Raw genomic sequence first — 27,169 nt, 5'->3', positions numbered from 1 at the left:
TAAGATATAATATAACTGGTGGTGTTATGACCAGGGACAATACAATGGCTATGTGGGGTTTTCAGAAAACTTGACTGATATCTAAGCTATAAAGAAAGTAGCAAAACAGAGGAGGATGGGAGTGATTCATTCTGTTCAGGGTGTACTATCATGAGCTTGTTCTGTATTAACTTCATTGGAAAGTTGAAAAATAAGGGTAGGTGAGAAAATAGTCTATAGCCACGAGTCTATAGCCACGCCAGCAGCTATGTGAGGCTGTATTTTCAAATTAGATGAAGTCAGGAGATTAAAGTTTTTACAATTCAGCCTTTGGGAACCAAGAATATCTCTACCAAATGTCAGGGTAATTCAGTTGTTGAGATATTTGACTAAAAATGAAAAAATTCAATCTCAAAAGTCAGGAGATCATCAAAATCATCAATTATCAATATTTTTTCACTGGATAAATGAAAACTCTGACCTGCTGGTGGCACTACAGGAAAAGTCAGAAGATGACCAAAGTCGTTAGAATTTATACTCTAGAGCAGAAGTACCCAGGCTTAGGACAAGTCCCTGGCCTTGTAAAATTCTCTACAGGACCACGAGGAAAAAACATGATTCAGGAAAAAAAGTTTATTATATATTATTAGATAGTACCCAAGATATCACTCTAAACCCACAAATATCTACCTCATTGTGGTGCTACAAGAAAAGTCATAGGATCAACAAAGTCAGTAGGACCCATTCTTTGGGGACCAGCAGTCACAAAATAATAGTTACCAATTGTACAAAATTTCATGACAACCTATCCATTCAGTAGTCGAGATGTTTCAGTCCAGACCAAAGTAGTGGAGCGACTGTCAGACTGACATTGCCATCCCTAGAGCCACGCCACTAACATTGCCAAAACTTCTGAGTTTGCTCTCAGTCATGCACTAAAGTTTCCAATGGTTTTAAGTTAGAAGTCCTTAGAAGTTGACTCTCTTTGTCTGTAAAATTTGAATTTGACATCTCAATTGAAAGCAAACAATAACCCCCCCTTAAATAATGGAAATTTGTCTCCAGTCAGGTTAAAAGTTGAATTATGAATGAGTTTAAAGTGCTGCCGTGTGGCTGTGGGGGTGCTGGCAGTTCACGAATCTGCTCCTGTTGTGTTGTGGAAGATAAAGACTTTCAGAGGTGCTAATGAGTTCTTCAGCTCTGCCTTTGTTTCCAGTCTTAATCAGTCACCACAGGTCACAGTGTCTGCCACGGCATATGCTGCTGCTTTACCACTTCAAAAAGCACAAATCCACTGTGTGACTGTGTGTGTGCATCGGTGTGTTGCTCTATCAGTCACAGTGAGACAATGTTTTTGTCTGTGGAGAGAAGCGCGTGACATGTTTTGCCTATGTCAGTTAAAGGACCATTCCATCTCATATGTCAAGGTTGCAAGTGATTAAGAGGGGAGAGAGAGCAGAGGAAGCGCTGAATTACCGTGATTACAGTTGTGTTGTACATGACAGTATTACCCATTGAAGCACTATTCTGTTGTATTTGTCACTTAACCTCAGTTCCAAACCACATCCTCTTAATAGCTGAGTAGGAGATAGTTGAGTAGCTGTACTCAATATTAATAACCACATTGTGCTCAATATTTCATTGACAGTCTAACATATGCAACAAGTGTTTCACATATTCAATAACATGCACATTCAGGAAATTAAGTAGGTAAAATGGCTTATTCCAGTGCTGACCCAGTTTTCTTCTTGACAGCTATCACTATCATAATTTAATAGTTAAAGAAACAGATTTTGTGCCTTAGGGTGAGCTTCCCCCTCTGGTCCTCTTCTGCTCCTTTTCTTATTCTGTTTCCCTTCCTTCCACTTTTCTATTCTGCTATCTTAATAATCATTCTCTGTTGTCTTCACATTTGTATAGCTCTGTCTGTTGTCATTTCTCTCTCCATCTTTATCTGACTCCTCCTCACGTTGCCAACTCTCTGACAGGGTCAGGATGCCGGAGCACTGGCCTGGAGCACTTTCTGTTTGGTTTGGTTGGACAAATCAAAGCACAGTCACCAATCAGACCAAGGCCTTACTGAGCACAGTTTTGGTGCATTTTTAAACCAACCCTGGAGTGATTGATATGAGGAGAGAATGTGATTGACTCTCAGCCCTGCTCTGAATCAGAAATTAAAAGTAACACAGTAACTTGTCCTCAATTTTGATCCCTAAGATATAACTGGGAAGAAAACAAGACTAGTGTCTTTCTCTGTGTTTTTTGTTTGTGTACCTCCCTCAGTCTGCTGTTTACCTGTTCCCTGGCTACAGGCCCCTTATCCAGTCATCTGAGTGGACCTCTGACAGTGTGTACACACACAGTAGATACAGATATCTGAGCTCTGGTGGCACCATAGCAGCCACTCCACTGTGCTAGCAAAGGAATAGCCACTGCCCTTTTGGCTATGCATATTTGCGACATTTGTCTGGTAATCGGGTGCATGGCTGTGTGCTTGTGTGGCTGCTGAGCGGTGAGTGTGTGTATGCGTGTATAAAGTATGTATGAGCATGTGGATAAGCATTGGCTGTAACCACAACACCCAGCGAGACCCACCACCGCTCGTCTGGCGAGAAAATGCGACCCATCTAGCGAACCCAGCGAGTGCCCATTACCCAGAAGCTGTCAGGGCACTTGGCTGCCAGCTTAGACTCACAGCACTGTGGCTCTCTCTGTGCTTCTCTTCTGCACACATACACTGACAGAGATGTTTGCAGAGGGCTGCAGCTGTACCGAGAACTTGTTTTTATTACATTGAAAAACTCTTCTGAAAGGAAGGTCCCTAATAGTCCTTTGAAGGAAAAAGGTTTCCCCACTGAGGCAATCTGAAGAATGTATTATACCTCCATGTAACACATATTTGCAGCTGTCAGTGAACATCAAGAGCCAATATCAGGCTGTCAGGCAAAAAAAAAAGTGTTTACTGTACTTACAATCTGAGTCTCATTCCTATCAGTTATGATAGGTGATTTTACTCACCATTTTACTGCAGCATCCACAGATCTCAGGAATGAGGCTGATGAATGAAATATTACAACAGATAGGAATGACGGCCAAAACTACTACTACTAAATAATACCTAAAAAAAAAATTTCCTTGAACTCATCATCATTACCATCAAACTCTCATCCCACATAGACTGATGCCCACTCACTCAAGTCTTCCAAAGTAAACAACAAAATACAGTCTTTGTAATTCAAATAAGCGTCTTCTGATCTGATGCACATTTGGGCAGATCAACATCAGTGTGGGCACAAAAATGACTTGGTTGGGGTTAGGGAAAGGTCATAGTTTGGGTTACAGTAAAATAAGTAATTGGTTAAGATTAGGGGACCTTCATCATCATGATTCAAATGATAACTACCTGGTTAAGGTTGGGGACAATTGTGGTCAAAAGAAACCAAAAGTGACTGTCAGTAGGAAACGGGAAGCAAACAGCGATCTCCAGCGTCTGATGTTTTGTTGTCCCATCCATCCACCCCGACCTCCTCTCTCCGTGAACTCCTCTATGGCTCTATAATAACATCACGCTACTTCCTCCTCCTAGAGAGCGCTGTCACTTGAATGCAAGCAAATATCATTTTTGGCACATTTACTGAAATGACTGATGATGTTGTTTTTCATGGGAGGACAGTCTCAAATATGACTATAATATAGCTCAGGAGGAAATATATTGTGTGATTTACCACACCATCTCATTAAGTAGGTTAATTACGTTACGGACAAATTAATTTTGTACACTTTAAATTTAGCCCCTGGTGTTTTCAAGCTACATCCAAAAAAAAAAAGGATTCCCAAAGTCAGAATGATGAGCCTGCACTTTGCTATGTATGGCTGACTCATAAAGGACACGTAGCTGCTATCTGCCTGTGCGTAGCAATACAGTAGAGTTAATGTCTTCTTCATAGTAATATAGAACTATCATCACTTTAGCTAGAATTTAGCTGCTAGGTATGTATGGAGACAAGCACAGAGGAGAGACAGAGTCAGAGGAAAAGAGAGCCACTCTGGTGAATTTGCAGTTGGATTTTATGCAGTAGCTTTGTCATGACAGAGAACTATAGTCGCTGCTGTGATTATACACCATGTATTATAGAGAGTGTCATTTAGTGTATTGCTACAGACTGTGGGAAAATTAAAAACTTCTCAGTTTATTATGTGGCTGCACAGTGACTGTAGGTTAATTACAGACTTACGAGTTACTGCGACAATCAAGAAGCTCCTATGAATAATAAAGCCTGTGTATTTAAACAGAACATGTGCTTTGTATTCATGAACATGGTCTCTTCATTTATTAGCCTGTTTAACTGTAATGTTCTGTTGCGGGTCCCTAGATCACAGGCCCTGTTAACAGCTCAATAAACATACATAACATTGTTTATTATCACCCTGATACTTCATGACTTTAACTAATTTTATTAGAATTGCTTGTAAACATAATTTTGAACTAATGTTTTAGAGGTCTGGTAGAAGGTCTGTTTCAGGTTTCAGGAGATTTGAACCATTAAATGTTAAATGCAATGTATTTTCATATGCTCTATAACTGCAATGGATATTGATATTATTTTTTATGCAGCACTACTCCCCCCAAAATTTTAAAGTGTGTACACATGCTTAGTTGGGGTTTCTGTTATTGAAGTTTCATAACAGTTTGCTCATAAGAGATCTAGAGAATTAGAACTCACTGGGGTCTAATTGACCCCACCAAACAAGCGCTGTCACAATGCAGGATAACATGCTGGATATGTATCATCATGTTTCCATATAAACAACATTTCAGAGAATTAGAACTCACTGGGGTCTAATTGACCCCACCAAACAAGCGCTGTCACAATGCAGGATAACATGCTGGATATGTATCATCATGTTTCCATATAAACAACATTTCTGGACGTGTTGTCATCTTCATGAAGTGTGCAATCCCAGTTTGTGGAAAAAGGGAAGGGTTACCACTTCAATACTACATATACTACTCTGCATATTGAGTTTTAAAAAAATGTGTTGACTTTGCATTTAGTATTTTTACACATACAGCAGTGGGCTCCCTGAAACAAACCACAAACTACATACCATAATCTCTCCATTCCCTTAAAAATACATTACCTGAAGTTTAGCATGTTTCAAATATACAGTTTGGCATACTTACTGTTAGTTTGCGCCTGCCATTATGAACACATTAATTCAGCATTAAAGGATAGGTTCACAATTTTTCATGTCTGTCTTTAAACAATAGCCAGGTGCCTATATGAACATCTAAACAGTTCGTGCTTGCTGTAATCATTCCTCATTTTCATACTGGCCATTAAAAGATCCCTTCCTAATGTGGTTCCACTGTAAGTGATCTGCAGTCCTCATTTAGTACAAAAACAAAAATAAATAAATTACCAAAAAGCTGCACAGATCAGTTCGTCAGCTGTCTCACCAGACCAGCAGTTTCAGCAGTGGCATCTCCCGACAACGTTGGCGCAAATTTCCAAATAGGCATTATTTGGTTAAACTGACCACATATTGGGAGTCTAAATGGTTACTTTCTCGCCTGAAAAGAATATTAAAACTTCATAAAGTGACATATTAACAGTCTTACAGCGAAACTTACAACAGCTTTCAGCCTGGCTCAAAGTCTCCGCCATTGCTGGCCGGCTGCACGGGGCAGCACTACTTCTTCTTCCTCCCATGTTAGACCAAGGGCAGACTGGATGCTACAGTGACTCACTGTCGCCCTTGAGGTACAAAGTGGTATTGTGAGACTGGAGGGGCTGGGACCAGCTGGTTAGCATGCTAACTTCAGTAGATATCTCTGCAACACAATACATAGACATCTTTGACCTAACGTCAAAATGTTTCTTCACATTCTGTTGATAATTTTATTTAATTTTTGAAAGTTTTAAACTAAAATTCTGGCCAATCCTTACATATTGCACCTTTAAGACCAAGAGTGAGCACTTCACTGTCACATTTCAGATTTACTGTCATGACTTTGAAAGACATACAGTACATTAGATGGAAAACTGGATGAAAAAATTATGATTAGTGACTCAGATTTTTGTCTGCATTGTACAGTGATGCGTGAATTTTCATGTTAAGATTAAATTGACTGCAGTGAACCATTTTTTGGACATTTTAGGCTCCTCTCTCTATCATGCCCATAAACTGCATCATCTGGAATCACATTACACGCTCCTCTCTAAATGCCACCGCTCTGAATGGGTATGCCATCGTTGTGCCTGGATGAAAAGCAGACAGACTTTTAGTTAAAGGCCACTATCTCTCAGCCAATGTTCCTGAATGTTGAGTACAGCTCGGGTGAACCGTCTGGTATTTGGGAAAGTTGAAAAGGCTCTAAACATTTTGATTAAATAAAAAAAAAGAAAGACTAGAAGAAAAATCTGGATAGTGGCCAAGCTAATCCTGGTGTAATTTACGTGTCAATGAATAATCTGTGATCTTTACGTTTCTTTATATCTTTCTGACATTGTATTTTATATTGAATAGCTCACTATCTACCCTTGTTTACACTCAGCACTTTATCTCTTTCTCTTATCTTTTGGTAATTTGTTTGGGTATTTAAATTGTCTTTTTCAGCTCAGATATATGGAAAGACAATGATGATAATTGTTGATGATGATGTAGATGATGAGTAAACCAACATTGATCCAGAGAAGATGGACTGCTTGACGATGCCGGTGGTAGATTCATCTGTACATTTTTGCTATTGATCTGGGGGGGAGAGGAAATTGAAAGGACAGTGCAAGTTACATTTCAAACCCTAGCATTTGGTGTGATCCATACTGAACTCTGCTTATTGATCTCAGCCAAGTGAATGTGGAGCAGAGGAGGAGAAAATGGAGAAGGTCAGCATCTGGTGTGATCTCCCTGTTGATCAGGGGAGAGAGGGAGAACAGAGTGAGGCAGCGTTAGGAAAGGGAAACATAGAAGATGTTTGGAAATGTAAGTGAAATTAATCTGCTTCATCATTTCCAGGTTTCTAAAAGTATTGGTATTACTCACATGTGTCTGGAGTCTGCTGTTTGTTCCAGACGTGTACAATAATATGGCGCCAGCTTTTATCTAGCAGTAGACTCATTGCAATTTCACACACTGTGATTTCAGCTGCAAGGGTGGAAATTAGGCTTGGGTGGTATCTATTTTTTTCGTACCTTCATAGCTTCCTGACGGTATATGATGATAGTGGTGTGAAAGAAAAAAGAACGTAAAAGTTGAGCTGCTGGTGATAGATGTCATTATAGCATTCAGGATTTCTGGCCGGTGTATTGTAAGCCGACTCCCTGCTGAGCGTAAGCATCTGGGAATTTTTAAAAAATGTATTTTGAAGATGTTGTCTAAACTAAAATGAATTATAAAATAAATGATAGACATGGGCTTCATAGAAAGTGCTACCCTAAAATGTGTTATACAAGTAGCATAGCTCCTATAAGGACTAGCTCAGTGTGTGGGTTGTGTGCGTAGCAAGTGTGCGGTCGAGAGAGAGAGTGAGCGGGTGTGATGGTGAGGCTGGCGACAGTGTACAGAGTATGAAGTTAGTAGTATAGCTGTGAATGTAAAGCTGTGAATGTATGCAGTTTAGGCAATTTGTCTGTGAATAAATGCTACAACTCCTCAAGTCGCCAACCAGCTGAAGTGAAGGGGGTTAGCCCCAAAGCTAGCAACAGCTACAGCCCAGGCTATTTTAGTGACAATCTCAGCCGCTCCTCCGAGTTTTGCTCAGCAACCTTTACCTTCACCTTTATCATCAGGACTAAACCCCAAATAATCCCAAACAGGGTCGGAGGCATTTTTCTTCCTTACTAGTCGTGTAAAGTTATCCCCACAATCGCAGTCGCCATCTTTAGCAGCTTACTTGCCTGTTACACCAGTAGAGACTGACCTCTTGTGGCACATGCTGTGAACTACAAAACGTTGCCTCAATTCAGGATCTCCACATCAATTTAATAGAAAAAGGAGCGTCTGTATTTTTTCTAAATACCCTGGTATACCATAATACCTTGATACTGCCCAAGCCTAGTGGAAATAGAGAATTATTTTGTTTTTTTTTGGTAATTGTGGTAATTTTTTTGGTATTGGCTGGATAAACATCAGATAACGAAGTTGAAACAGCACAAGTTCATAGTTTAAACTAGATTTTAATCATCAATTTATTGTAACATTTTTAATAAATCCTCGTAAAACAATTCAGCCAGCGTGGTCTATAATGATAATATTGTAATAATATACAGTCAATAGTGGTCAGCCAGCAATAGAAATGATAGCAGATTAGCTTGCTAGCTGTAGTGTTAACTTGGCTAACTTGGTCATGTGACCCTCGCCCCTTCTTCATCGTTGCAGTCCCTTGAGAGTTTCATTCCTCCTCCATTCCTTATTCTGTCTGCAAAGCTCTGATTGGTCGACTGTTTGTCCAACAGGGGGAATCAGTCCTCAATAAGTACAACACTGGACCTGTTTGAGTCGCTAAATTAGAGATGTAGGAAGTGATTAAGTGATCTCGGTGATTATGTGGAATCAGACTAGGTCAATAGAGGCCCACAGTAAATATTTTACACATTAGTTCATTTTAAGCAAAAACGGTACTTGTACTAGAGCAGGCATTTTTAGATTTCTGCCTTTTATAAATCAAAGTGAAGCATCATTTTCAGCTACAGTACGGTGTCCCCTCATTGGCATCCATATTTCCAGAGTAAGTCATTTAGATAACAAAAATCTTTCCAAAGCTTCCACAAATGTAAGGTTGGAGACATTTCTAGCTTTTTGAAATAGGAAATGTGAAGGAAACCTCAGGGAGGAACACAGAGAAAAAGAGGACAGAGGGTTGAAAAGAGGACAGGGAAGGAAATGGGGAGGTAACATGAATGCAAAGTAAGAAGGGCGGGTGAGAGGGGGAGGAGGGAGTGAGGGAATAACAAGATGAGCCAGGAGGCTAGAAGGGGGGAGGAAGGGGAGTTGCATTCTCATGTTAAGCCCTTTTAACCTGCCGCCCTGCAAACACACGCAAACACACACTGAGTTGGCATGAGTCACTTGGAGACCCAGACACTGTTAATAAGCCTAATATCCTCCACCGCCACAGACAGGCTCTGTCTGTCACACTCTGTGTGTGTGTATGTGCGTGCGCTAACTGGCTCCCAGTGTTAGTACAGTCATCTGCGACTATATTATTGATCCTCCAGCACAACGGAGACAGGACTGTCACAGCTAAGCTCCGACGAAAACCTTCTTAGTCCACACACACACTCTCACACACACACACACACACACACACACACACACACACAAACACACACACACACACACAGGGATATTGTGCATGTTGACTTAAAAGAAGCCTGCTCTGAAGCACACAAGCTTAAATACAATATCTTAGTAGACTGGAAGAAATGCAAAGCAAAACTGCTGTTGTAAAATATAATACAAATTTTATTTTAACTATTATTTTACCTCATTTTGATATAGTTTTGGTAATTTTGTTGGTAATTTTTATTAACATGTGAAGTACTGGCAAATACCTTTTATCAAGAAATTCTTTCTCACTATGAAAAGTTGTCCTTGTCTTTGGTTTAGTGTTCTCATAAAGGCTAATTCCACTAAACACTGTCAGAAAGGTGTTGATACAGCTCTGTGATAATTACTCTCCTCTATAACTATATATATTACATTATATTGACAGGTGTTAAACCTGATTTGATTTTCTAAATCAATGGGATGTACTGTGCAAAGCATCTAAAGTTATAACACAGGGTGATGCTGTGTGGATGTTTCAATTGAATCTAAAAGAAAACCATGTGGACAATGCGATCCTCAAGACCTCACATAACAATAAATCCACATTTCTAATTTTTTTATACTACTTTTTTCACATATACAATAGTACTCTCCAACACCTGTAAAAAAATTATGTGTAAAATGGTGGAGATCCATTTAATGCTGATGGAGTATCAATACACCTGAGGAATGAGACCGCTTATGCATATACAGCAAACCATTAACTATAACAATACTATTTATGTTTGTATTTAAAGACTGCAAGCATCTGTGCAAGCTTTCCTGTCAATCTAGTGAATCAGAGATCTAATCATTACTGATTCATGTCATTCACATGGTATTTGTTTAGTGATACCATGTCTCCATCTCATCGTATCATTACAGCTGCACTAACCTGCGCACAAAAGATTTCCATGTACATGTAAAACACCCATTTCATCAGCCAAATGCTTAAGCTGCAACAAAAAATCACTTGGAATGTCCAAGATTTTCCCTATTTGTCCAATTAAAACTGGTACGGACACTTCTTTGCCCATAGAAAGTGGTGACATTGTGTCAGTGCATTATTTGGAGTGTAAAGGTGTACAGCTCCACTTTCACTTGGTATCCACTAAATAAAATGCTGTAATGATGTTAATTTAATACATTTTGTGATCATAAACCCCTCCTCCAGCTGCCTCACAGACAGCCTGGATATTTTGAAGCAAACCTGCAAGAACAGCTTGATTTTACAATACAAACTAAAGTGACTCCTGCCAATTCAAACTGCCTTAGTCACACTTTTGGACAATGGGAGCGAATTAGAAAATCATACACCACTCTGTGAGATGAACTGTTGATAGCGAAACTTAATTAACTTAATTCCTTAAATTGCAATCACGACAGTTTTCAAAGCTGAGCGCACCTGGGAGTCAGCTGCAGCAGCACAATGGGACTGAGAATAGATAGTCGGCTATTTTCGCTGTAAACTGATGTTTTCCTTAATTTAGCTCTGGAAGTCTGCCATCCAGTAAAGTGGCTTGGCTGGACGCAATCGATGCTGATAAGGAGACGTGTGTGGAAGCGAATGTGTGTGCGCGCAACAGGCCAAGTCCAAAGCCGACAAATTGATTTGACATTACATCAGCCTACTGGCCGGATAGAGAGTTGGTGGCCACAGCTTTGACTTGTCAGTTTAGAGAGAGAAAAAACACACAGCACACTGCTCCTAAAGCCCTAACAGTTGGGCTATACACAGTGTTTTGGCACCAAGGCTGTGTCACGGATCAGTTTTCGAGGGGAACTTGTCTGGGCAGCAGCTCTATAGCATCGGGGACACAAATTCCCAGCAGAAATGTAAAATTGTGTCCCTTGTTGCAGCAGGTTGGGAAGCATTTTTCTTCCTTAAAGTAGGCTTTTTGCTTCTAAACCCAGCTGATTAGAGTATGTCAGAATTTGTTACATGAATGATTTGTAACAGAGTTGAAATACTCTGCCCGGTATAAGACAAAACCTCAATTCCCGCAGGACGAAAAGCACTGCTGTCTTTTTAATAAATGGCCCCTGAGCAGTTATCCCAATGGGAGGTTTTGTCTATTGACAGTCGCACTTATTTATAGCTCTTGACAGGCTCAATATTTCGGCCCTTGATAACTGGAATAGGAGGGGAGGAGATGCGGAGAACACACATCAGCTTTTGTTTGTACGCTGCTCAGCTGAAAAAGATGACTGAACATGCTAGTCTGTGAAGTCCTGAAGCGCTGCTCTCTGAGATTCTTTGTAGTCATGCAAAAAGCTCGTTTTTCATTCCGTTCGAAGGACAGCTTAAACTCCCGTACGGCACCATGAGAGAGCTGTATCACAGCCAATCATTTCTGACATCACATTTGTCAAGAAACTTTTCTTTATACATCTCTTCATGAGAAATCCTGACTGATCGGCAGTTTTAGCACGTGGTTTATTTATCTGCCACGAGAAATATGTCTACAGATACTTCCAGTGACGATATCTGTCTCTGGGCAATTCGCAGAATGGTTCTGGAAAGACTGGCTGGTCTCACACAGAGAACCAACATGTCCTCGTCCTCGCCTCTCATTTAACTTCTGGCCCCGAGTCAAAATGGCCGCCTCCCACGCTGGCAGACTAGGAAGTCAATCTGACCAATTTAGTGGGTCACAGGAGACTTCTGCTTCTCTCTCTCCCCCTCTGTCTCTCCTTGCCTCTCTCTCTCTCCCCAACCATTTGTTTGGAGCATGTGGACGATGTAACAGAGATGGCGAGCTGCACCTCATCCTGCTGCGCTTTAATCACTCGCTTCAAAGGGTCTCGTGTTTCTCCCTCTCTCCTGATGGCAGAGGGGAGGAAAATGAAGCACTACTCCACCTCGCCTGAATTCCTGTACATCAGACCCAGACGAGACTGATATCTCCCCTCACCTTCACTGTCCTAGCTCCAGTTTGGCAGCTCACGCTGAGCTTTTTATTAAAAACGAATGGAATTTCACTAAAAATATTATCGGCCGCAGCCAGGCACAGAGCTCTGCATTCAGTTACTGTTATTTCCTTTGGTGATTGCAATCTGCTGCAGCACTGCTGGAAATCAGCATTATTTTATTTGCATTTGCAACTACACAAGGTTGAATTGTTATAGTGCAGTTCTCTGCTTCTCTTTTACCTCAGTGAGACTGTATGTACTCTAACAGACCTGCTCAACGTGCTCAAGAAATCTGACTTGGTGACATTGGTGCTAACAGACAGAAATGTAAAGTACAGACGTAACAACAGAACACCTCTCAAGCCATAGACTTACTCTGCTGTACATTCTCTCTGCTAAAAACAAACTCAGGGAAAGTTGTATTGGCAATTTATCATCAAAGTAAACAAATTTAATTTTTTCAAAAGTACCCAGATAAGCGTTGTCACATATGACTGTTACGAAAGTTATTCAAATCACCTTTCCCTTATCTGCCACCTCTATGGGTAAGTTTAGGCAATTAAAACTATGAAAGATTATGGTCATGGTTAAAAGAAACCAAGATTGACTGTTGGCTGGAGACAGAAAGCATACAGCAGTCTCTGGTGTGAGTCATAGAGGTTTTATACTCAACTGTCAACCCCAACCACCTCCCTGAAGGCCCTGCATTGCTTTAACACCGACCCCCTACATCTGCTATTCTTTTCATTATTCACTCAGCAACAGGAGGCCCTTGTCAGGAAAACATGAACATAAGTGTTTGACCAACAACCAGTACTGTTGTTTTTTTCTGGTGAGGACAGTCTCAAAAGAAAGCTGAGTTCACTTTTTGGTCAAATCTAATGACAAGACAGGAGTTAAGTGCCTCTTGTAGTGAAAGTCCCTTTGCTTTCCACATACACAGTGAGGTCAGAGGTCAGGGTCTTGGGATTCAGGGTCTTGCTCAAGGACACTCCAGCAAGGCAGATGTCTACTGGCACAAAGGCTTGAACATTTCATTGAAAGATCATCTCCCTTCTCATTACGCCATCTTGCCATGCATTATGCAGCCTGTGGCCCCTCTCTGAACAGCGATGTTCAACCGTCTCCCGAGGCTGTTGACATTTTCAACCCGTTGAATTCTCTCGTCTCTTGAGATATGAGATACAGCTGAACTAGATAGTGCCTGGACAAAGCAGCAGCAGTTAGCTATTGTTCCAACATAATGCGTAATTAGGTAAAACTCAGGTGACCGGGCAAGATAAAGCACGTAGTTACAGAGCGCACTGGGGTCCTCCATCTTCCAGCTCAGACTGTAATTAAAGGTCCACAATAGCCGTCCTGGGATCTGCCTGGGCTTTTCCCCTGGCTGGCTGATTGGCTATCTGACTGCCACCTATTGCAGCAGGAAATTCGCGCTACCGTCACATTTCAATAATAGCTGCATCCCTAGACTCAGCATATAGCTTTGCCACGTGTGTTCATCTTTATTCTCTTAAGGTCTACGGTGTGTTTCAGTACAGCTACAGTATCAAGCTCCCAGGAATATAAGTGTTGTTCAAGGTTCACCTTTAATATCACATGCTCCACATGGACTCGTTTATGTCTCCAAGCAAATCAGCTACTTGAGAGAATGACTGGAAGTCTGACTTCACTACTGGATTTCTGTGCTATAATACGTTCTTACTGCATTGTTTTATCTATACTTTAAGACAGCAAGCTGCCACTTCTGCATCTATTGACTTACAACATTAGCTCCACCACAGAGGCTACCAATTACATCCAGTCCCTATCAGCAATCTGTACCATCCAGCTGCTATGACCCTGCTCTAATCTCATTTCATAGCTTAATAAAGTGGATTGTATTTTAAAGAGCTACTTTACACCTGTTTTAGCTTCAACATGGCCCCTTTAGACATTCAAAAAATGTCAGATCCAGAGAGCAGTGACTCCAGTGCTGCAAGTGACGAAACATTTGCAATTGAATAGTCATTTGAAGTAAAAGACTGTCTCTCACCTTCACTGACAGCCGAGATGGTGGTCCAGAGCTGTAGTTGTTTGACTAGCAAATGTTAGCAAGGCTTTAGAAAATGTGGCTCAGGCAACGGAGAATGACATCATAAGAGGATATATCCGAGTGGTATGGATTTAATTTAATTCAAACACATATTTTACCAGTGCACTCCAGCACTACCCCTGCTATTGTAGGCTTCATGCTTTGGATCTCTTGACAATTCCAAACTCTCCACACCGAGTTTGATTTCTGTTTGTCATGTCTTGTTAAGCTGGCGTTGGAGGCATGGAGTGAAAATGGAATGAGGGGTCTGGGTTTTTTCTGTTGGTTTGTTTTTAATTTACATTACCTGATTTTCTCTGGAAATGAATACTGTAAATTGGAGCCAAAATAATTTGATATGTACATATAATTTACTAACTGAAAAAGACAAACTGGAAAAAGTGGATTTAGGGATAAGTTAAAGTAAATGAATTGGCTAGTAGCCTAATATGAAATAAGTAATATAGCAAGTTTAGCTTAGTAATATAAACCTTGCTCACTGGCCAAAGTAAAAAAGATACTCAAACTTTGAAGCTAATGTTGCTACAAGACAGTTTTTTTTATTGATAAAATCAGTTTGTTCACTGTTGGTGAAAAGGTGTATTTTTCAAGGATGTGAGGAAGCTTATGCCAAAGCATCAAGGAAGGTGATAAGAGGCAGAAACCCAGGAAATTATGCGAAAGCAAGACTACAAATATAGATGTTACACTGGCTAAAAACAAACAAATGACAAGTACAGAAAGAAATACATCAAAGTGTACCAGGGACAAATTGTGTAGTCTCTTTGTCGCAAAGCTACTCAGCAAATTTAGCTCCCGCATTGTTTTTCTTGGCTTGGTTTCTTTGGTAAACATTCACCATCTGAAATCACCTAAAGAGTAAAACTCTAGTTTTTTCTAGCGAGGGATTTTACATTAGCTTGACAAAATCTGTGAAGGAATGGGTCACATCAACCACTAAACATCCAGTCATTTGAGATTTTCTGTGGAAGTTTGTAGGATTGAGAATTAGATAAAAGGTTGCTATCATTTCAGAGCATTTGAAGCGGCCCAATATCAACTGTATGACTTATTGTTTATGTGGTTTACAGCCAAGCCATGCAGTATAGTCACTGCTCCCACTGGGATCAGCCAGTGAATTATGGGTCTCTTTGAAGTAATTTCAGCTTGCTTGTCTTGTGTTGCATTATATGGCAGTTTTTCTGCAGCTTTTCACAGCCACACTCCTGTTGTTTCCATTGCAGGAAAAAAGTTGTGATATTTACACACTGCTCTCTGTGGCAGAGTGGCTTTCTGCTAGTTCACAGTACTGAGTGTGTTTACTTGTAGTATTCATAACATCACCCCTTGCCCGAGTTAAGGTCATATTTGGGATCATATCTTGTTCATGTTTGTCCATCTGCGCTTGTAGAAACAGAATACCGCAGATATTACCATAGCAACAGAGTTTACACATCTCAGCATTCTTGCTGTTATCAGCTCCCTAGCTATCATATTCAGGTTTCTCCTAAACAGGATTTTGGCTTATCTGTGTTATTGTACATGTAATATGTCATATAGCCTACAGTACATGTGGGAATTCATAAATTGAACACTTGGATACTAAATAATCATGGAATATTAGCTTGTAACTGTGGGAATGGGCCCGGCAGCAAAGGTTATGTGAGCAGTCTGATGTTCAGTAATGAAGAAAGTAATAGACATTGGGAGGCACACTGAAGGTGACTAACACTTGGATTGAGCATGGCAATAACACAGATTCCCACCAAGGTCATTCCTGCTAAAATGTCTTTGCTTTGCTGTAAGGTGGCTTGAATGAAAGCATCAAGAAGCATTAACTGCAAGGAATGAAATATGATAAGTAGTGTTGCTCATTACAACTACTTTTGCAGTGTGTATCAGTTATATAAAGTTATGTAACTGATACACACTGTTATATAAAGATGGACTGAACTGCTGTATCTGAGCCTTGTTTTCCAAAGCATCTTAAGGCTGATCGTTTGTAGAAATGCTCTTAGGAAACAGGCCCTGGTCTATATGTTTAAAGCTACACCTAAAAATATTTTGCATGTACAATGGGTCAAATCATTCAAGTGTACTTTGAAAGTGGTCACTTGTACTGATGAACAGTTTAAGCTAATGTTTTGGATTTACAGCCGACAAATGTATTGTATGGTTCAGTCTTACTGTTTTCTTCAATCTCATTTCAAGAAGCAGCAGGAATGTGTTTTAAGTTAAAACGCTCTGATAAACCCACCATACCTTACCTTCCCAGCAACAATAGCAGACAGACAAAGTTAGCGACTAGCTGGTGAACACAGAAGAGCATTTTGCAGTTCAAGACTCAACTATATTCCTCAGAAGTTGTTCAGAAGAGACCAAAACAGAGCTAAAAACAGAGTGAATATTTGACTTACATTTGTCAGATGAATGCTAATGTGCTCCATGTTTTCTGGATATGCAAACAGGCAATTGTTTGCTAACAGGTTAGCTGCATTAGCATGTGTATAATTTTCAGTTGTTGAGTTCTGCCTCCAATAGTGTCCAAAAAAACTGATTCATACATAAATGATGAATAGATTTTTTTTTCTGTTAAGTGACACTTAGCAAAAGTAAAAATGTAAGCTAGACAACAAACTCATTTAAAAATTAAATTGGTGTTAAGTCCTCCAACACATACTTGGCGAGGTGTAATATTTGTCATTCTAAAGAAAGGTTTCTAATCCTTACGGATATATGGATGAGTGACAAATGAAAGGTAAAACAAACAATAACAATAAAAGGCCATAGCAGTGGATGTATGGAAGCATCTGCTTTAATTATGTTTCTCCACTTATTTATTCAGGTCTATCCTTTTCATTTTGTGTAGCATCACAATCTACCTCATTTTGCGTTACAAATTAATATTACCATCAGAGTGTTATCTATGTATGTATGAAGCAAAGTCAAGCAGCAGTGATTGATGGTCAAAGAAATGAAGGGAATGAATATCAATGAGACTTTTGGGAATAACAAAGCCAGCCAAAAACTATTGAGCATATAAAACATTTTTATGCTAATTTAAACTTTATTTACATGACTATAAGCTTTTCAAAAGTGCAGCGTCAGGAATTGTGATGAGAGTGTGGATCAAATTGTGTGAGATGTGAATAAAGTAGGATCCTCCCAGCTAAAGGTAACTATGAGTATTGAAGCTGACAACCCATGATTAATGTCCACATGAAATGTATGCAGCAAATAAGACCTGCATCTGCAGAAGTCATCCACTTTGTTTTTATTATAAAAGCCTTTGGGTTCATGTCCCTTTTTTGTAAAATCTGTAAAGTGGTCCTGAGTAAATTAACAACCACACAGTGGCTTTAGCTTCTGAATCTAAATTAGTGTCGACATAAGCAATGGCAGCATTATTGTTTGATAGTTTTCAAGAGCTAAAAAGCCTTTGCTTTCATTTCTGTTTTTTTTCCTTTATGGGTGGCACTATTATCTAACAGCTCTGTCTACAAGAGGACTGGCCATTGTGGTCAGCACAGATAACAGATAATATGCAAGGCATGAAAATAGATGGATTATATGAACTGGGTTCAGAATGTGTTTATTGGGTGGATAAAATTACAGGATTTTCATTGCTATCTCTGGCATTCGCTCTTTTAAGCTCCCCTCATTGGATTTAGCAGAGCTCTCTTCTCTTTCTCTCTCTGTCTGTCATATTCTGACTCTCCTGTGTTTCCCTCTCTGTCTCTCATCTGTTATCCCTCCCTCTCTCTTTGTATTATATTCCCACTTTCACTTTCTACCTCTCTATGTATCTCTTTTGTTCTCTCTCTCTCGCTGTTTGTGAATCATATTCCCTATGTCCCTCTCTCTAACCTTTTTTTATTCTTTCTTTTTTCCAGTCCCTTCATGTAGCAGACCAGTTAGTGAAATGAGGTGATCAGAAAGTAGTGGTTTGTACTGATTTTCCTCTAGGAATAGCACCAAATAGCCCATATGCACTCTTTAGAGCAGTTGAAAATATCAGGTCAGAATGTACAACAGGAGTTGATCATTATTTGAAATTACAGAGCATTATGGTTCCCATCTGCCCTTTTATTCGACCGAAAATGACAGCTTTATTAAGTGCTGCTTTTAACTAAAATAGTCATAACTGGGCTCAAGTATCCCAATCGAGAGCTTTTACCTAACTTGCAATTTACTTGATTTGAATTATAGCTCCAAATGTACCCTCATCTTAACATCTTGCTTGTAAAGATTTGTATTATGGTCCAAAAATAGCAGCGGTAAGTGTGAGACAATGTGTCATACAGTGTAATGGGCTCAATTTTTGTTAAGTAGCATTAGGTTTTATTTTAGACACCTTTGCTTGGTAGAGCTTCAGGGACCTATGCTGTCCTGCAAAAGAGTGTTGCTATTTTAACTATAAGCTGCTGCTGACAATCTCTTTCTGGGTAATTTCTATTAAGTGAGCCAGTAAAGGTTAGCAAAACACACCTATCAAGGATTTTTTGTCTTTTGCTCTTTGCTTTTGCAACCATTTTCAGGTAGTTTCCGTCTCTGTCCACACTAAAGCCATTTTCTCATATGAACTCTAGAAAATGTCTGGAGAATCAGGTCCAGACGTTGTCCGGAGTTGCCCTTTCAGACATGTGGCACACATCAGGACATTGTGTTCTCACCTAGTGGAAATACTCCATTTGGTTTAGGAGAGGGTGGCACCTGGGTAGAGTAGCGAGCAGGAGGCAGGACATGACGCAAAAAGTATACACTGTCACGTAACCGATTTGTAATTTGGTCATGAACAACCGAGTCTCTTGCTGCCCCTTGAATTTGTCTGACTATTTCAGTGTTGGCCCTTACCGACAGAAGTTCCCGCATCTTGTCATCTCTCCAGTTAGTCATTCTCACTGGTGTCTTCATTTAATTACCCTTCTTCTTCACCCTCGAATGTTTGTATTCTTCCGGTTTCGTGATCTCATCTTCTTTGTTCTATTTTGATTGGCAAACTACAAAAATGTGGACCACAGCACAGTGCTGAGTCACAGATGCTTAAATCTCTGTTCTGTCCCCTCCTGAACACCTTTATACTCTATTTCAATACAGCTGAACTCACAATTAAGTTGCTCTCATTTTTCTGTTTCTGTTGGTGGGCAACTGAACAAGATAGAGAAACACAACTGCTGTCACTGCATCAACTAATAACTATTTTTATTGTTTTTCTGTGGCATGATGGTCACAGCACAGGTAGCACTGGTAAAATAATGTGCCAGCAGTTGTAGCTTGAGCGTGCACTGGGTAGCCGTGTCATTTAGGTAAATGTAAGTATGCGATACCCAACATTAAAGGATTGTGGCCACAAAAAAACTTAATTGAGAGGTCCCTGTCTCTCAGTTTGACTTTCACACTAAAAAGTTGACAGAGGTTGCTCTAAAATTATCATCCTATTTCAATTTGGCAAGGTCAATCTTTGCTGGAGGCATTTTGAGATAATCCAGTATTGTCATGGAGCCATGCTGTCTTTTACATGTAGTAAACAAACAGTCCTTGATATGTTTGGATTTTGTGCATAGCAAAAGCAGGAGAGAATGAATACAAAATAATAAATTCAGGTTGCTTTTTCCATATCTGGAGCGCTGTCATGGTCTCCAGCAAGCAGGAGAGAATGAATACAAAATAATATATTCAGGTTGTTTTTTCCATATCTGAAGCGCTGTCGTGGTCTCCAGCTATTCTCAAATGTTTGAGCTCTGAACACAGTGCACACAAGACCCATGTGCCATCTTGTATATACACAAACTGAGCCACACTCACACCTGCACACATGCACACAGCATTATATTATTAGTGGTGATGAAGTGCTGTGTCGTAGTGCGACCTGCAGCGGGCGAGTTGATCACGATGTCAATTAACTCTCTCTCGGTCCACTAATTATACTGTCACATCGCATTGATGCACTGTGGAGATTCAATGGGAAAAAACACTAACTCTCTGTGTTTCCTGGGCCAAGAGGTCAATGAGCTGTTTCAGATACTGAGGTCTGATTAGATATACCTGGTGGCCTGGAGGAGGAGGAGGGGGAGGGGGGGCGGCTTGCGTGGGCAGAGAGGAGGTGGAGAGAAAAAGGAGAAGAAGAGGAGGGTAGTAGTGCAAGTCAGCCTTTATTTTTAAAGTTGGAGAATCAATGCTAAAACCACCAAATTAATGAAAAACCACATCACCATTTCCAAGAGGCCTAAGTGATGTCTTCAAATTGCTTGTTTTGTTTGTCTAACAGTAAATATATTCATCATACAATAATATAAAACACAGAAAAGCAGCAAGTTCTCATATGTGAAAAGCTGGAACCAGCAAATATTAACAGTGTGACTAGTGAGGCCAACATTCATGGTCCCCAGAGGATGAATCCTAATGACTTTGGTGATTCCCATAGACTATAAAAAAATAATAAACATAGCCACTGTTACTTCACCCATTGCTTTGTGGACTCCTGTTTTGAAGCCACAAGTTTGCCATTTTGACCGTCACCATCTTGGAGTGACCATATTTGGACAAGAGGGTGAAGCTAACCCTAATGCTAGCTGCTAGCACGGTGCATTTACAGTCTATGGTGAACTGTGATAATGATAATGCTAATTTTCACTAGTGAAAAACAAGCTTAAAACCATTAAAACACTCATTTGACTTCTTAGAGGGTATTTTAGTACAGCCAAATGCTGAACAAGACTTTTTTAGGCCATCAAAATGTTACATTTAACTTTCATGATCTGAAAACACACTGAAATAGCTATAGTTACAGCTATGCCTATACTCCGTGAATCTGGGGTTACACCATGGTTACGTTACCTAACCAACGTTCTTGCTGTAGTAGTGACTTGTCAATCACGACATAGCCATGCCCTAAAGCATACCCTGCTTTATTGTCAAGTTTAAATTAAATAGGAAGATAATCTACAAAATGAACATCATGCTATATTGAAGAAGACTTGAAACTAGTGATCAAGACCATAAATTCATTAGGAAACTCTTTACTGAGGTAATAAATCAAGTTAGAAGTAGGGTCATTTTTTCATAGAGTGAATGCATGTTTAAGGCACCTCCACATTGGCTTCACTTTTCAGACCCGTAACTACCCGCATAGTGATTCCCTGACTTTTCTCCAGCGCCACCAACAGCTCAACATTTTCAGTTAACCAGTAAAATGTCTTTACATCTCACAGATGAATTAGCACAAATCTTTTAAAGACATTATTGTTCCAGGATGACGTATCTTAATGTTTTCATGCCATCATCATGTCAAAAATTGAGGTTGTCCAATAATTTGGCTTATGATCAAGTACAGGCAAAACTAATGATATTCCCAGCAGCTTTAGATGTACTTTGTGTTAAGTGCTATATAACAAATGTTAGCATGGTAATGGTTAACAGGTAAACATTATACCTGCCACACATCAGCATGTTAGCATTGTCATGGTGAGCATGTTAGCATGCTGAGTTTAGCATTCAGCTCAAAGCAAGTAGCCTACAGCCTCAAAGAGCTGCTAGTGACTTCCAGTCTGGTTACTTGACAAACAAGACTGATATTAATTGAATATCAAAATTGATGGTGATTAATTCTCTGTCAGTGTACATGATTGATTAATTGACTAATTAATAGATTTAAAGCAAAAGGCTGACCTTCTTAGAGCTGAATGCCAGATACAAGAGAAGAAATCTGAGCTTTTTGTGATCACAGCCTGACTCTGACTCACAATCCAATTCAGTTGTGTTGGATTAAGGATTGTTCTCCTCTAGTGTAGTCTCGTTTAGCCTATTCTCCTCTATTCTGTTATATCCTAATCCAATTCTGTTCTTGTCTTCTGTGGTCTTCTCTCATTTTTTCCCTTCTCTTTTCTTCTCTTCTCTCTCTACAATTATCTGGTCCTGGTCTGTCTACTCTGGTGTGTTTCGATCCTCCTGATAATATGAACAAAGTCCTATATTTTATAAATGTAAACCTTGCAGGATTACTCTATATTCCAGCTCTAGCCTCTGCCGATGTAACCACTTGATGATAACACCACTTGGCCTCTTTCCTCACAGTTTGCAGTGAGGTTTCTATGTGAGCACTCAGATTGATCTTAGTCTTACTTACATCACATCCAGGGCACTGGTAAATAACACACATTTGCCTCTACTTGGGATTTTTCAAGAGTAGCAAGGCAAAGTTTTGACACCGGTAAATGCAGGAAAAGAATGTGCAGGCCAGTCTGCCCTTTAAGAAAACATTGACTCAGCCTCAGTCATCAGTATTGGCTGTTTGAACTCAGACTAGTGATAATAATCCTCATCATAGTGCTCCATCCAAGGTGTTCATCTGATATAAACACACTCCATCCTCCAAGACACCAGGGTTCAATCTCTTTCTGCGTTTGTGTGCTCCTTCTTTGTGTAACAAATGTGTGCTGTAGTGTGTGAATGTATGTTTGTGTGTGTGTGTGTACACACACGTGTGGGGGTGTATTGTTTGGTATAATAACGCCTGATGAATGAGGAATCTGCTTTGCTGACAGAGGGTCCCATTAACATGTACCGCTTGGCAACCCTTCACAATCCGTCAGACACACACACACATACACACACATACAGACAGAATGTTGGTAATCAATGGGATGATTTAATAGCATCTGTTCTGTGTCCGCAGGGAGTGAAAAGCATTCATTGCTAGGTTTATATATGGAGGCTTTAGGTTACAGATAAAGAGGATTTCATACCAAAATGCTACAATATTTTTAATCATGCAGTATATTGACAAGAGAGAATTTTGCTACCTGATAGTCATTGGTCATGTATCATAGCTGTTTTTTCAGCAAAGAGCTTTAAGGAATAGTTTTATATTTTGGGTAACAGATATATTTGTGCCAAGATGAGAAGAACAATACCACTGTCATGTCTGTGCACTAAATAAAAAACTAAAACCAAAAGGCTATTAGCTTAGTCTAGCATAAAGTGTGGGAGCTAACAGCTAGCCCTGTTCTGTCCAAAGTTTTTAAAAATCTGCCCGTGAAACCCCAACTTGTTTCTTTAACATTTCTGTTTGTGTACAGGTTAAGCAAACAAGATATAATGTTTTAATTAGTGCACTTAAAACTTGGTGGTTTTTTAAACTTTAGACAGAGCAAGGTTAACTGTTTCCCCCTGCTTACAGTCTAAACTGAGCTAACCACTTGCTGGCAATAACTTCATATTTAGTATACAGACATAAGAGTCGTATTAATCATCTTCATTTCCCAGAATGTCAGCTATTCCTTTAAAAAAAAAAAAAAGCTTCATCATGGGTTTTACTGTTAGGCCAATAATGACATTTATTCTGCTGGAATTTTTAAAATCTTTTTTCATTTGCTAGATTGGAGCATGTTTATCTTATATGAAGAGCCTCAGTGCTCCAACATCATTTATTTTCTTGTAGTCCACTTCTTGGGCTCACAGGCAATGCATGTAACCAACCTTTCAGTAGTGCCAACTTATGAGATGCATTCAAATGCAGCACACGATCTACTTTAGGCTGTTTGTCAAAAGGCCCCAAAAGTGGATGCGTCACTTCCCAGGAAATCTCAGTTCAAGTCCATGCTCATCAGAGGAGCACTGAACACAACTTGATGCGTTTATTCTCTGTGTCACAAACTATTTCGAGTGTATGATTATTGTGTTTAGGGCCTGGGAGTGTGTCATCATGTAAAGTCATTCTGCACTGACCTGTGCTTGTACCATACTTGTTGGCAGATAATTATCTGTTCTGGACTGTGCCTGTGGTCAACTTGTGTCATTATACAGCTTGTAGCAGGATAATGCTAATGTTAGCTTGTTTGGAATGATCTGCAGTATTGAATTTCTTGTGAGTAGCCTCAGCCAGTCGAGATGAACTAAGATAAAGCACAACCTAAAAGATGGACAGCACATTTCTAGGGATAGAGAAGAGTCTTTCTTTGCAGTGCATAGTATTCCAGTCTTTAGGGTTATATTAAATCTTGCTGACATGGACTCACTGTTTTTTCTGGAATTCTCCGGAAAATGACCTGCTGTATTCACACATGGGTCATGTCATGTGTGACTTACACATGACTTTGTAGTAGGGAGGTGGCAGGGTAAAGTCCGTTTAATGTCTGGTTCAAATGATTCGGGCATTTAGTGTTCACACATACAGCTCCTCTGGGTAATGTCCAGATAACTTCAGGGTTGTAGTGCATGTGTGGAAGGGGCTTATGTAACTTTTGAAAGAGGAAACTATACAATCTCCCTGTTACAAATGAAAGCAATAAAACTAACCCTTGCTTGATTCAATATAATCAGGGGTTTCGTTTCTATAACCTTACTTGGTCTGGTATAACCAGTAGCTTATGATGACTAATATTAGCTAATGTTAGCAAACTTTATATAGATATTGCTGTATAACTTTAAGTCTTCTGGGGACTGGACTTATTAGCTGCCAAGATAAAGCAGAATTCAAATTTGGGTATGCTTGTGAATATGATTCACTGTCCAATCAAAGTGCATGTAACTGATTTATTATTCTGATAAAATTCCCTGACCAAAGGCAAAATTGAATTAATGACGTATTTATATAGATTTTACAACTCATAAACATGTACAAACAGCAACACCCATACTCCCCTTTGTTATAGAGGCACTAAGCCACAAAACTCCCTTTAAAAATCTAGCAGTTTAGTGCTAAGGGCAATTTGTTTAACACTTTATGCAGTTCATACTTTTATTTTTAGTGTATGCTTGAAAATTTGGCATTACAATATAACATAAATCTCAGTTACTTAAACCAATACCCATCTTCAAAGTCCTGTTTGATCATGTGGATATTCACTACCTGTTGCCTCCCTAATGCCCTCCAACCCATACCTATGTGTAGACAATTGCGAGTTGCAGACAATGATGACAGACCTTGAAATACCCAGAATGCCACACGGCATGATCCTGACTCCCAAGGCCTTATACAGTGTTTTCATATGAGTGGACTGAGTAAGAATAATACTAATCTTTAACTACACTCTGTCTGACAAGGAACAACATCTACAGTAGGCGTATATCTAAGGCATGTGAAACATGAATCAAATACTAAATGCTCTGTTTCTAAATTACTCAATAAGTTATAAGATACTAATTTGGGTGATAACGTAGCTGACAAAAAACAATCACCTGCAATACTGAATCTATATATATATATGTATAATTTAAGGAGAATTAGAAGCAAAAAAAACTGAAGGGGCCCATCTACACCTTCTATCAACTCGTGTGTGTGTGTATGGAATATTTTTCTTTGTGCTTTCTTGTCTGTTTTAGTACACTGTCATATTCCCAGAGTTAAGACACTTCTCCAGCCCAATTTACCCTAATGTTCTCTCTTTCTAAGCAGCCTCTCACTTCTCTTTTAGAAACATTTTTATCTCAAATCCCTTTGTGCTCCTTGAAATGTTTTCTGTGACAAGATAAGGATAACGCTGTTGGAAGAAATCCTTGTTTCTCCAAAAGAAACAGCAAAAACAGCCTTGTTTTTAGCCTGACAACAAAGTATCTTTCATTGGGTCTGATGTTACCCAAGGTCCTAGAGAATTTTCCCAAACCGAAGTACGCTACAGTTTCTCATCTGTCAGCTACACTGTGATATTAAACTCTTCAAACCAGGTTTTCACAGTTTTATCAGACAATACTGTAAGGTGGAGATTAATCGGAAAAAGATGGTTTAAGGCATGCGAGGCTAATGACAATATTGTTACAGTGCAAGACTGGCAAGATGGGGGAACAACAAACAAAACAAAACTTGCTGTAAAATGTGTTTTTTGCTCATATTTCTAACCCTGTTTGCTTTCTGTTGTTTATCTCTTGCAGCTCGGCAGATGAGAAATTTCGCTGGAACAACCAAGGTAATATTTCTTCTTAAATGCTCTCATACATTTCGTCTAGTCTTCTATTGTTTGCATTCCAGCGCAGTACATTGCTGACTGTGCCTATTACATTGGTAGCCATCGTGCATTTACAATATATTGATTCAGTCCTGTACAACAACTATGGTGGCTGCTGCAGTGAAAATTACCAATCAAACTCTCTCTGCACAGAAGAAGGCTTGTTGAAACATAAAACTCTTTTCTCTCAAACTTCCAAACCATGCATTGCCCCTTCTGACAGCTGAGTAAAGGTCAAAAAAGCATTTGCAAATAATTCTCAGCATTTAGTTTAACCTGTTTGGAGAGCCAGATGGGAAGTGCTTTCCATAAAGGACAGCAAGAATCAATGAGTGTGAGGCCTTTAGAAAATTTGAAAGTCAAATTAAGACACCTCTCTGGGCTTAACAACTTCTTTGACGGCATTTTAGTTGAGAAAAACACCAACCATTCATGACACTTGGGTCTCTCTCTCTCTGTCTTTGTCAGTCATGTTGAGGGGTATGCAGTGTCAAGAGTAGATTGATTAATAGAGTGCAAGGTTGGTGACCTCTGCCAACAAAGAGCTGACTAACACAAGGAAGCCCAAAGGTTTGCGGTCAAAACGATTCATACTCAAGGCTTTTAAAGTGTTTCCTGTTGTCTTTATCCATCTGCTGTGCTGAAAGAAAGACTAAATTTAATACTCTGTCATGAAAAAGAACCATTAATGTACCATTAAAACCCATCACTTCTGGATCAAACAGGTTTAAAAATGAGTTTTGTCTTGCGTGAGGCTGAGAGTAAATCCACTGTAATGCTGCTGACGGTACTGAAATGTTTCACCAATAGCATCATCAGTCTGCAATTGCGTCAGTTGAAGTCAATAAAATTGGACACCTAAATCCACTCACTAAGGCCTCTACTATAACCCTTTCTCTCTCTCTCTTGATAAGAGATTAATGTTTCTCCTAAGACTCATTTGTAAGGT

General features: G+C 39.6%; 1 protein-coding gene across 13 annotated transcripts in view; it reads left to right on the top strand.

Annotated features, from left to right (window-relative positions):
• ctnnd2b (catenin (cadherin-associated protein), delta 2b) overlaps positions 1-27,169 on the top strand; it is a 178,340-nt gene that overhangs the window by 67,974 nt on the left and 83,197 nt on the right. For all 13 annotated transcript variants that reach the window (XM_042428429.1, XM_042428440.1, XM_042428435.1 and 10 more), the window contains one exon: positions 26,147-26,181. In XM_042428429.1, the coding sequence (XP_042284363.1) occupies positions 26,147-26,181 (35 nt within the window). The remainder of the gene's footprint in view (positions 1-26,146; positions 26,182-27,169) is intronic.

This window comes from Thunnus maccoyii, chromosome 12 (genome assembly GCF_910596095.1).
Source record: "Thunnus maccoyii chromosome 12, fThuMac1.1, whole genome shotgun sequence".
Classification (NCBI taxonomy): Eukaryota; Metazoa; Chordata; class Actinopteri; order Scombriformes; family Scombridae; genus Thunnus; species Thunnus maccoyii.
The sequence above is the reverse complement of the archived record's forward strand: the minus strand, read 5'-3'. Positions and strand labels throughout refer to the sequence as shown.